The sequence below is a fragment of the Bubalus bubalis genome, chromosome 6 (assembly GCF_019923935.1).
Source record: "Bubalus bubalis isolate 160015118507 breed Murrah chromosome 6, NDDB_SH_1, whole genome shotgun sequence".
In the NCBI taxonomy this organism is placed as follows: Eukaryota; Metazoa; Chordata; class Mammalia; order Artiodactyla; family Bovidae; genus Bubalus; species Bubalus bubalis.
The window spans coordinates 30,122,426-30,134,935 of NC_059162.1; the positions used below are offsets into that span (position 1 = coordinate 30,122,426).

The 12,510-nt window shown below is 41.5% G+C and overlaps 1 protein-coding gene across 5 annotated transcripts in view; it reads right to left on the reverse strand.

Annotated features, from left to right (window-relative positions):
- The window catches only part of MAGI3 (membrane associated guanylate kinase, WW and PDZ domain containing 3), a 262,326-nt gene extending 253,390 nt beyond the window's left edge, over positions 1-8,936 (reverse strand). For 3 of the 5 annotated variants that reach the window (XM_044944528.2, XM_025289420.2, XM_044944527.2), the window contains exon 1: positions 8,078-8,936. In XM_044944528.2, the coding sequence (XP_044800463.1) occupies positions 8,078-8,393 (316 nt within the window). In that variant the 5' untranslated portion in view covers positions 8,394-8,936. The remainder of the gene's footprint in view (positions 1-8,077) is intronic. The other 2 variants (XM_025289418.2, XM_025289417.2) reach the window with 1 other exon arrangement.
- Between the last annotated feature and the right edge of the window lie 3,574 nt (positions 8,937-12,510).

The following is a 12,510-nucleotide window of genomic DNA, read 5'->3' on the forward strand; positions in this document are numbered from 1 at the left end:
CTGACGTAAATTCGAATTTATTTTTCCCTTTTCTGTGGAAATCTAATCTACATACCACAAGATATCTGTTGCAAATTGATAACCATATCCAAAGAGTAATGTGAGGACTACTTCATTACAGTGGGTTTTTTTTTAAATCGGAATATAGTTATTTTACAATGTGTGTTTTTGCTGTTTCCACAGCAAAGTGAATCAGCAAGATGTATACATATATGGCCCCTCTTTTTTGGATTTCCTTCCCATTTAGGTCACCAAAGTGCACTGAATAGAGTTCCCTGTGCTATATAGGAGGTTCTCCTTAGTTGTCTATAGTGTATATGCGTCAATCTCAGTCTCCCAATCCATCCCACCACCTCCCTTCCCTCCATGATATCCATAAATTTGTTCTCTATGTCTGTGCCTCTTTCTGCTTTGCAAATAAGATCATCTATACCATTTTTCTAGATTCCACATACATGCATTAATATACAATATCTGTTTTTCTCTTTCTCATTTACTTCACTCTGTATGATAGTCGCTAGGCCCATCCACGTCTCTGCAAAGGGCATAATTTCTTTCCCTTTTATGGCTAAGCAATAGTCCACTGCATATATGCACCACATCTTCTTTATCCATTCCTCTGCTGATGGACATTTAGGTTGCTTCCATGTCCTGGCTGCTGTAAACAGTGCTGCGATGAACACTGGGGTGCATGTATCTTTTTTCTCTGGGTACATGCCCAGGAGTGGGGTTGCTGGATCATATGGCAGTTCTATTTTTAGTTTTTTAAGGAGCCTCCATACTGTTCCCCATAGTGGCTAGATCAATTTACATTCTCACCAAAGTATAAGACGATTCCCTTTTCTCCATACCCTCTCAGTATTATAGTGGATTTTTTAGAAGTTATTTTCTTTGTTTTTTCCTCTAAGACAGTTTAACATAGTTCTATTTAAGTTCAGAAATAGAGCATTTATTAATAAATGCTTATTTTTCCTCCCTTTTAGAGTATTTTTATTTCATAAAACTACTCGTTAAATGTCATCATGTATAGTAAAATCCCATTTTTCACAGTCACACGTAATTCCCAATCAGAATGAGATACAGTGTAACCTCTCACAAACTTCCCTGAAGCAAGGAAAATAATTATGTGTTTAAAATTCTCTGCAAAAAAAAAAAAAAAAAAAAAGAGCAAAGGGCCTAAGATGCCAGAAAATTTTAATTAAATAGATCAGTTACTGTTCATATTCCATACCCAAGACAAGAAAAGAAGACTCTAAAAAGAATGGATCCTAATTATTAACTCTGAAGCAAAATCTTTCCATTTCCCATTCCATAATATTAAAAACCTAAAGCCCAAATAAATTATAACAGAAAAGTTTAACTCTCTATAATTCTTACTGAGTCTCTCAAACGATATGTCCAGTATGTGTGTGTGTTAGTCGTTCAGTTGTCTCCAACTCTTTGCGACCCTATGGACTGTAGCCCGCCAGGCTCCTCTGTTCATGGGATTCTCCAGGCAAGAATACTGGAGTGCATAGCCATTTCCTTCTCCAAGAGATCTTCCCGGCACAGGGATCAAACCCGGGTCTCCCATACTTCAGGCAGATTCTTTACCATCTGAGCCCACCTGGGAAACCCATGTTAATAAAACAATGCACAATTTATGAACATAGTCTCTCCTTTCTGTTATTTAGAGATGTCACAAGTCAAATTATGGTCCTCGAAATGTAGTCCATGCTCCCCTGGCCATGCCAGGATGTCTAAAACTGGGAATGGGCATCTTGCACTTTGGTGAGAATATAAATTGATATACCCACTATGGGGAACAGTATGGAGGTTCCTTAAAAAAACTACACACAACACACACAAAAACTACTGAAATGGACTATACTGTAGACCTTTCTGTATTGAACATTGTTGTCCCGTGTTTTGCTCCTCTTCTGCTTCTTACCTGATACTGAGACCATTTCACTTCCATTCAACCAAACCATATCCATCTTTCAAAGCCAGGCTGAGTTCAAAATTCTTCCTAACTCCCTCCCCAACCATCCAAGTCAGAAAATAAGAGCTGGTGGTAAGGACTCTAATAAGACATTAAAAAAGAATGAAACCATCCTTTCACCTCATATATATACGTTTAACTTTTATAATTCACTATGCACACACAGATAAGGATTTTTCTGAATTAAAATATAGGTATTTTTTTTAAAAAACATACCTCTTTAATACAAGCAAACTACCTCATCTGTTATTCAACCAAAATAAAAGAACTGATTCTAGCACGGCTGAAAAAGTGGCATGTAAGACTCCTCCTAAAAATGGGTATAATACACACACAAGGTATAAAATACACTGTAACATAAACTACAAACTGTAGTATAAAATGCATTGTAAACAGAATATAAATGCAATGTCTTTTAAGGGTAATTTACATTTGAGGACTTTGCAAAAGATAACTTTATATTTGACTTCCCTCTTTTTGTCATGACTTAAACACTCTTTCTAAGATGCAACTCCATACTTTTTAGAACAGCATGCTGGATAGCCAATTAATGACCCCAGTTTCCACCAAAATTCATACTAAAACTTACCTAAAGAGTTTTAAGTATTGGGAGAAAAATAGAAAAGGTAAAATCCTTACTATAGGTACTGCTTACCAATGAATCAGGACGCTGCCAATAACTTGCGAGGTTCCTAAAGACAGAGACCATTTTTGACTCATTTTTACATTTTATGTTTTTGTATCACCAGTGCTAGCTCACAAGGTAGGTTCACCGCTAAATGCTTGAGGAGCATTGAATGTGTGCCAGTAATAGAACTCTTCCTTTTTCTCTTTATAAAGAAAACTAAGCACTTTAGGAGAAAGCATTCTGAATAATACTTGCTCAAGGAGAAGAAGAGCAATCAACTTGCCTCTCTTTCGTACAACCAAGTCTCTCACAACACCACCCTCTGAGCTACTGAAAATCTTACTCTTGGGAACAGTTAAGAGATTAAGGGCATTCATTCTCTCTACCAAAATGTAGTATTGCCAGAAGATTATATCTAAAAATTTTAGAAGAGAAACAAAAATAATTAACTAATGAAAGGAGACATAGCTCTAGTCTTTAATACCCAAACAGCTGTCCTCTGTCAAATCACAACCAACCAGAAACTGACTTGGCAATTGGTAGAGTTTGAAACTGGCAAAGTTTTAAATTGGCAGGTAACACTTAAGTGCTTCATAAAAATGAAATTCTCCTATAATACACTCCCCAAACACTACGTGCCCACAAAATTTACAGAGCACTTTAGGGTTATATAGTAAAGACATTATATGAAACTATTCACCCAGGAAGATTATGCACTGACTTCATAAGTCAGATACTTGAATGAATGGAGATTTGTTTTACCATATATATCTATACACCATATGTATATATATATATGTGTGTGTGTGTGTGTGTATACATACATGATGGAGATTTGTTTTACCATATATATCTACACACCATATGTATACATATATATGTGTGTGTGTGTGTGTGTGTATACATACATACATATATTTATAAATTAGAGACCAGGAGGAGGAAAAAAAAAAAATCACTGAAATCTGTCTCTTACAAGAGGTTTTATGAAGAGAATCCCAGGATCTCAGAAGAAAAACACAGTTATGTTGGATAAAACAATTCCCTTGCATAAAAATCAGTTTTAGCACTAAACTGCATAAAGTAAAAACCATGTGAAAAGTGAAAGCCAAATGTTAAAGAGTTTGTTCTAACACTGTGGTATAAGCCCAATATGAATTGAAGGTACCAATGAATACAGTTCAGAACCCAAATCTTGTGTTATTAAAACCAACTTGAGACCCAAAAAATTGTTACCAAACTTTCAAAAAGCAGGAAAATTTCAAATTTAAAGTTTATCAAAATTTGATGCTATTTTCCCTAAAATAGGGGCTGCCCAGCCCAGTCTCTTGTTTCTATTATTTTAGAAAAAGAAACAAGAAATTTTTTGTTTTGCAAACTTGAAAGGCTAGCAAGGCTAGCAATGCTTCTCTCACATTTTCCTTCTTTAAATGTTACAACCACCTAAACAAAATTCACAGTAAGTCCCAAATTACCCACTAAGCCAAAAAGACTAACAAAGATTCAAAAGTAAAGAGACTAAAGGGGCAGAATTATTCAGTACTGGCATAACACAAACATCCTTACTTAAAAGCATTTAGTAATGTTTCTTCACCGATGAGAAAAGTATTTCTAGGAATGTGCTCATTTTAACAAAATTCTCTTATAAACTGGATGTCTCAAAGAGTCAGTGGTAAAGACTTTTACCTACATTTGATTAGCATTAAATAAGATCTGTTTCAAATTAGCTTTTTTTCAAACAAACCAAAACACTGTTCCTCATGATTTTCATTTCCAGATATAGTAACTGACAAGGTAGCTGTAAGGCACTGTGTGCATGATAATGCAGTAGACAAGGATTTCATGTACTTATTGTATCTGTCAATATATAATTTCTGGAATAAAGTCCACATAATTTACAACTGCTGGGATATGTGTCTAAGGTATATGAAGCAGACATTTCATAAAACTCTGCACAATAATAGACTAGGAAATGGAAATTTTTTAGAATAAAATTAACTACTTCTATCATTAATCAGAATAGCAGTTGTTTAAAAATATACTTTGAAGTAAAATCAAAGAAACTAATCCTGGTCACAGGACAATACCATGAAACAATTCCACTGGAGGTTCAAAGTTCAACTTCCTTTGCTACCAGGAAAATACAAAGTTCAAATTCAAATGAAAAGTTATCTCTTTGCAGAAAAATAAATGACAAGGTCGTAGTTAAGAAACAGGTGTCGATTTGGCCCAAGAATCAGGTGGAGCAGGAGAGTCCTGAATGCTAAATACCACATCAATAGTAAGAATTCAGTAAGAAATTTCCTATTTCTCTTACAAAACTCTCAGATTAGGAGCCATATTTTAAAAGAATTACTTTCAAATCTCCATTAAAGATTAGAACAGAAGAAAATATATAAAACCCAAGACAAAGCTAAAGACAGACAGTGCCATAAAACCGTTGTTAAGTCATCTGGGTGATGGTACTGGCTTTGGCTGAGCTCCCTTTAACACCTACCAGATGAAAGGAGAAATCAAGAAAGAAACAGCACTGGGTCAGTCATAGCCTACAGTCCGGTTCATTCTCCCACCATGGACTTTGTCAGAAGACAATATGAGGTCACTCCCTACTAATAATACATCTTACAGAAATGGCTGAATCCACTCTTGCATTGTGCTAGTTTCTAAACACAGTTTCATAAAGTTCAGGTTAACAAATAAGATTAATAATAAATAATGTAATAAGATTTAATAAAGTTAAATCAAGAGAAGAGACAAGATACACTTTAAAATACCTTATTACATTGAAAAACACATTTCTTACAAAGTTTAGATTAAAAGGAGGGGGGAAAGACCCCAATGTGAATAGAAAATTTTTTAAACATTTCCTTACTCTGTATTTTCATATTTCAAGTTTAATCCTAACGGGATAGGATCTTTGTCTCCTCTGGAGATAATATATATGCTGCTTTAATCACACTCAAAGTTTTACAAATAACCTCTTCAAGTTCTTAGTTTCTATCTAACATTTAAAGTCATGTGCTTAAACTACAAAAAGCTTGCTATTTTATAGTAAATCTTGTTTATGTAAAGCCATTTAAGAAAGCAATTTAATACAATGCCTAACATAAGGCTAGGGCTCCCCAGATGGCTCAGTGGTAAAGAATCCATATGCCAATGCAGGAGACACAGGAGACTCGGTTCGATCCTGGGTTAGGAAGATCCCCTGGAGGAGGAAATGTCAACCAACTCTTAGTATTCTTGCCTGGAGAATCCCATGGACAGAGGAGCCTGATGGGCTAGAATCCATGGGGTTGAGAAGAGTTGGACGTGACTTAGCAACTAAACAACAACAACAAAGGCTATTAAGGAAATTTTTTAAAACCCACTCTTTTTTAAAAGAAATCAACAACTTGCTTAGAAAGAAGAATATTAATCTCAGATGACATATAGTGGTATCCTTTAGAAATTAATGAAGCAGAGTGTATCTCTAAAAAATAAGTATACTGTTCGGAACTTTATCATTAGTGATTACAAAATGTGTTATACCCAGTACAGTTTATTTTTGCTAAACATTTAAGACAAGACAGTATGCAAGAGGGAAAATTTTTATTACTACAAAAATGTCAACTACATTCTGGGGTATGTGATTTTTTTTTTTTAAGTTAATTAACATCACTGAATACACTCTAAACTTTTGAATTATCTTCATAAATTTTATATAAAGGCTGAGAAATTAATAACATGTGGACTAGACTAGACTAATATCAATGAAAGACACAATTTCCCAGTCTTCTAAAAGAATCACAATAACTTGAGATTATAACAACTTCCTCTTCAATCATTTTTTTAACTATTTCAGAAAATAAGTAACACTTTTATATATACCCCTAATTAATCAAAACAAAACACAAAGCAATGATGCAAATGTTCTCAATATTCCCCGATTCATGGATATGAACTAAATGGCACTTAGACCAATAATACTGTATATATAGTATCTTGCATATTACAGAGAGTGCCTGACTGGCTAAATTACTGTCTCCAAAGCCTTTCCTCTACCTTTCACCAATGGCTCTAGAAGTTTGAATTAAGAATTTTTTTTTAACTCAAAAAGCTGTAAGATGTTTAAAGTCTGCCAAAGTTTTTTTAATTAACAATAAAAAGAAAATCTCACATAAACCCATAAGTTTAAAATGAACGTAATGGAACAGACCATATGAAGAAAATCTTAATTAAGATCGCATGTATACACACAGACACATGTGAGTGTGTGTGTATACATCCACAATACATACACATATGGATACTGCACCACAAACCATCAGTTTCCATTAAGCCTAAAGAATACTAAAAAGATATTCCCAAAGTGAGCTGCTGAGAAAAAAAAGTGAGGGAGACATGTTAAATTTTTCTCCAGAATTTTCCAGCATTTTGCAGTGTAGGGATGGACTGATTTTTTCCATCCCAAGTCATTATTAAGCAGACCATTATAATTTGATTCACTGTATATTCAGTAGAACACACTCAGAAAAAAAAATAGTTTAATTTCTAGTAACGTTATAGTCATAATTCTCTCCCCTTCAAATATCTCAGGAAACAAAACCACATTCCACCAATGCTGAAATGACCAGCGATGTTATCGACAACAAATACAATGAGGGCTATTACCTCCTATCAGATTTCACTGTACGCTGTACGCAGTCTAATCAATGCTTAGAAACTGGCAAGTATGCCATAAACGTAACGAGCTTTGCAGCAGATTTTAGTAGCATAAAAGATACCAGGGCAACGGGGGCCTTTGCAACCCACCACTTCAACAAAATTCCATAAAATCAAAGATTTACAAAAGATTTTACTCCGGGAGGCACCTAGACCTTCCTTCGAAACCCAGACTACTCAACAGCTCCCTGAAAAAATACACCATTCTGCCACAAATCGCATATTGTACACCATCGGTACACAGACACCTGAACCACCTGAGCTGACAAGTTAGGCTGTCAGCTCCGAGGTGTTGCTAGTGTACAAGAAACACTGAAGCAGCTAAGCTCTCAGGTACACTAGGTGGTAACCTTGGCACCAAGTGCCTTAGTAATAAAGATCTTTTCCTCTATAAGAAAATGCATTAAGACTGTTCCAAAGAATATGCTACAATCCTGAGAACCTCGTCCACAAAGAAGAGCAGAAAAACGCTGGGTTTTCCTCTAGTCAAAAACTGCGGCGGGAGATGGAGCTACGAACTAAGGAAACCCAGCTTCTGGTGGCAATTCTGTGACAGCTAGCAGAGCAGCCCGCCCAAGCCAGAGCTCAGTTTTCCTACCCGCAAAATGGGAATCAGCACCGCCACCCCTCCCCATTGACAGGGAGTTCGGCACACCCTGGAGGCTCAGGATTACCCTGGATGATAAGCGGTGGGGTGGGGCTGCCGCTCCTCAGACGCCCACCCCGGACTCCCCCCACTCCGCGACAGAAAGACAGGGCCGGCGTACCTGGCTTCACAGTCTTGAGACGGATGGGCTCGCGGAAGTGGCGGATGACAGCCAGGGTGTCCCGGTTGGTGAGCCCGCTGACAGGCGTCCCGTTCACCTCCAGCAGCACATCCCCGGGGCTGGGCGCCTTGCCCGAGACGACGCAGCAGGTGCCCCCGCCGGGGTCCTCGCGGAGCCGCCCCAGGTAGGGGAACTCGCCGCGCTCCGCACCTCCCCGGATCTCGGCGCCCAAGTCGCCCGGGGCCCCGGCCCAGGACACCGCGCACTCCTGCACCTTGCTGAGCCAGTGCTTCTTCTTCTTCAACGTCTTCGACATCACGAACCCCGCTGCACCATGGGGGAGACCCCGCGCGGGCGGCGGGGGCGCCGCTCTGGCCCCCTCTCAGCCTGGGGGCCCCGGGCGGCCCGCGCAGCCCGGCGAGGGGGGCCTCGCCGCTCCGGCGTCCCCCTCGCCGACCACAGCCCGTTGGGGGCCGAGCCGCTCCGAACCCCGAGACGCCCCTCGGACACCTCTCCCGGCGGCGATCTCCGGGTCTGACCGGGCTCCGCGAGGGCCACCCGGGTTAGGCTGAAGAAAGGAAAAGGGGATTGCCCCCGGGCGGCTCCAGAGGGGTTTCGGGCGGGGTCACAGCCGACGGCTGGCCCCCAGGCTCCGCGCGGGAGCGGCGGGAAAGGCAGAAGCAGGGGGGCGGGGAGGTGAAGCTGGAGAGCCGGAACCGGGAAAAATCCGTCGGGGGCGCGCACAAGCGCGCGTAGACCCGTCGCAGGATCGATCGTGGCCGCTGCGGAGCTGGATCGCGGAGACCAACGCCTGCCCAAGCTGCCAGGAAACTGCCGCTTTCAAACCCGCCGCAACCTCCTCCTCCTCCCTCTTCCCTTCCCCCCGCCCTCGCCCATCCCTCATCCAGAGCCCCGCCCCCTCCCGCCGCGCGGCGCCCGGCGCGCTGCCGTCACGGGCCAGGCGCTTGGGAAAGAGCCCAAGCACTCGACACTCTCGCTGGAGATTGGCCCTCGGAGGAAAGGGGGCGGATCCCCGGCGAGAACGCTAACGACCGATTGGCTGACGGAAGTGAAGGAGGCGGGCACTAGGATGACTGAAGTTTAAAGAGGGTGGAAGAAAGTTTGAAGAGTCAGGGAGAGCGAGAAGGAGGGGCAGGGGTGTGGGATCGGCTCCAGAACGCAGGGCCGAGAGAGGCCCTCGGTGCGGCGGCCGCAGCAAGGAGAAAACTCGGATAGAAGAGCTGCCGAACTCCCCGAGGTGGAGGCATGGCTGGCGGGCTGGGTGGAGTAGGGGCGGAGCCTGGGCCCCTGTCTTCTCTGGGCACTGAGACTAGCTGGGGTACTTTGGAGGGCAGGCGTCATGCTGAGTCCGAGGACAGAGGTGGCAGAGCCTCGGGGTAGCCAGTTACAGCCGACCACTTAAAGTGAGTCAACGTTTCTCGTTCGTTCATTTCTTCAGAGTCAACGTTTCTCGTTCGTTCATTTCTTCAGCAAAAGTTATTATCCTTTGAGGCAAAGACTCCGGAGTCTGGTTGATGGAACGTAAAACAGAGTCCTGCATACCGCTGTGTGACCTCAAATTGGACAACCTCTCTGAGCCACAGCATCTTCGGCTGTTAAGTGGAGATAATTATACCCTCCCAAGTTGTTGTACATGAGTTTGAGCAAGCTCCAGGAGTTGATGATGGACAGGGAAGCCTGGCGTGCTGCAGTCCATGGGGTCGCAAAGTGTCGGACACGACTGAGCGACTGAACGGAAGTTGTTGTAAAGATTACATGAGGTACCTATAAAATATCAGTATAGTGCCTGGCAGGGAGTAGGTACTTCTTACCATTTAATTGCTGATGAAGAGGAGGACGACTTTATGTCAGACACTGTGCTAGAATACTGGGGTCAAGAGTGAGGAAAACGGAAGTTCAGTTCTCAAGGCGATCACAGTCTAGTAGGAGAGACTGACAAGACTGCTGGGGGGGAGGGGGAGGAGGCGGAGGGGACGGGGGCAGGGCGGGGGTGGGGGAGGAAGATGGGCTATAATTGGATTAGGAACCAGCTAGCAAACCTGGGCTGGTATCCTGGCATGCTACTTACTTGCTATCTGACCTTGACCAAATCTCAGTTTCAAGTTCACTCACCTGTAAAGGAGGTGGAGCGAGAACTTACAGTGAATAAAGGACATGTTAGGCCCATCCAGCACTAATTTTTCACAACCTCTTCTTAAGCTTTCTCTTCTCCCTGATTTGGCTCACACTCTCCCCTTTTTATTTAAAACAATCCTATCCATCCTCAGCCCAAATGCCATCTCTTCCAGGTCACCTTGTCCTCAGGTGGAAAGTGTTTCCTCTGAGCTAGGATACTTTCACTTTTGCAGTAAGACATTTATATAGTCTCCTGTCTTCCTTTAATGGTTGGAGAAAACCCTTATTTAAACTATGAATAACTCCACAATCTCACCACGTCTCGGATAGACTGGCCCAAGCTTCAACAGCTGCAGTAATTTTGTTCACACCATTATATCAGTCAGGGCCTCCGCAGGAAACAAATGGTACTTTACAAAGATATGGGCAAGGTGTGGGAAACCACAAGGGAAAATGGAACCCTGAGGCTACAAGCTGCTCCATCTGTAAAAAGCAAGGGGAAAGGAACAGAACCAAAACTCATCACAGAAAGGGCAGCCTGACCGAAGTCTATGACCTTCAAACAGAGAGGCAGTCAGCCTAAGTAATCACCCAAGGACAAAGCCAGAGGATTTCTCTCTCACTCACCTCTCTCCTCCATCCTCCTGCTTGTGCATCCCAATAGACAGATCCAACCAGGAGCCAGAGAGCAGGAGAGCCTTTTGAAAGTCCCTGTCAGTCAATCAGACAGAGAAGAGGAAGCAGCACATCCAGAGAGAAAAAGGGAAAATAGCCAGCAGAGAGATCATGTGGATTGCTCAGATTTACACAGATCTGAGACATAGCTGGAGTATTTTTTTCTGAACTACTACCTACACTAACAGATTCCTGGATGAAGTCTTAATAATCTCCACTTGATTTATTTTTGCAGCAATTCTGGGAAGACATCTTTTCTTGCCCAGATTGTATCTATCAGGATATCTTTAGCCACAACGAATGGAGTATCTAACAGTGACTTAAAGCGTGGAGTTATTTATTACATCTTTAACATGAGGTTCAAATGAAAGTAGTCTTGGGCTTAGTTCAGCAGTACAATCACATCATTGCGGACCCAAGCTCTTTTTGTGCCTGCTCTCTAAAATCATATTCATGTTGGGTTTTATCTCTGGGCTTCTCACCTCTAGATTGCAGTGTGGCTGCCATAGCTCCAGACATCACATCCTCAGAGGTCAAGCAGGAAGGAAAGGTTGTACAAGCAGGAAGGGAAGGTTGTACAAGCAGGAACGAAGGAAAGGCACTGCTGCTACCATTTTTCTGAAGGAGAAAAATCTTTCCCAGACTGCCCTCACACGTGCCATAGAATCTCCCTTATTAGCCTGAAAATGGTCACATGCCCACTGCAGACCAGTCACTGACAAGAAAATGGAATTGCCATGGTTCAGTGACACCATGAGTCACTCTGAGCAAAATTGGGGTTCTGCTTCTTGAGGAGAAAGGGAGAATGATTGTTCAGTACATGCCCAACAGTATCTGCCACATGCCTCAACCACAGATAAGTTATATTGACCCTTAACAGAAAACTGCAGTAATTAGGAACTTGAGTTCTGGAGTCAGACTGGAAATCTCAGCTTTTCTACTTATTAGGTCTGAGATCTTGAGTAAACTTTTGTCTAACTTTGGTTTCCTCATCCACAAAATAGGTATAATAACAATACTCACCTACCTGAGTTGTGAGAACTGAATGGAGCTATTTGAGTCAAGCAAGCACTTAACATATGGTCTTATAAACAAACACTCAAGTTATTTTAATTTGTGCTAAATAGTAATATCTATGACAAGGCCAAAAGCATTGCTAAATCACCTTTATAACTCTCTATTTGATTCACCCCTCTTAAAAAGCTTAGGTTCAGTTTTAAAATAGTCTAGAAATAAGCTGCAAACCCCAGTGAATTAATTCTGGTAGGACACTAGTCTGGAAATTACTGCATAATTAAAGAAGTCACATTGCAAATGTCTCTCTCTAAAATGGCACCTAACCAAATAATCAGATCATATCCATATTGATCATTGTTTCCCAAACCTAATGGTTGGCTTAATAGCTGTGATTTCCATTGGGGAATATTAGAAGCGAAACAATATGGAATCTGGCTTAACAAAAACAAATGATGCAGTTGAATATGATGATCTCCAAGGTTTCTTGGGGCTACCTCTATCCATCTAATCTATGGAAACAAACATAGATGTGTGTCAATATGCAGAACTCATGTATTGGGCCCCACGATGGCTGCAGTGGCTCCAAATAACAACATCCAGTGACA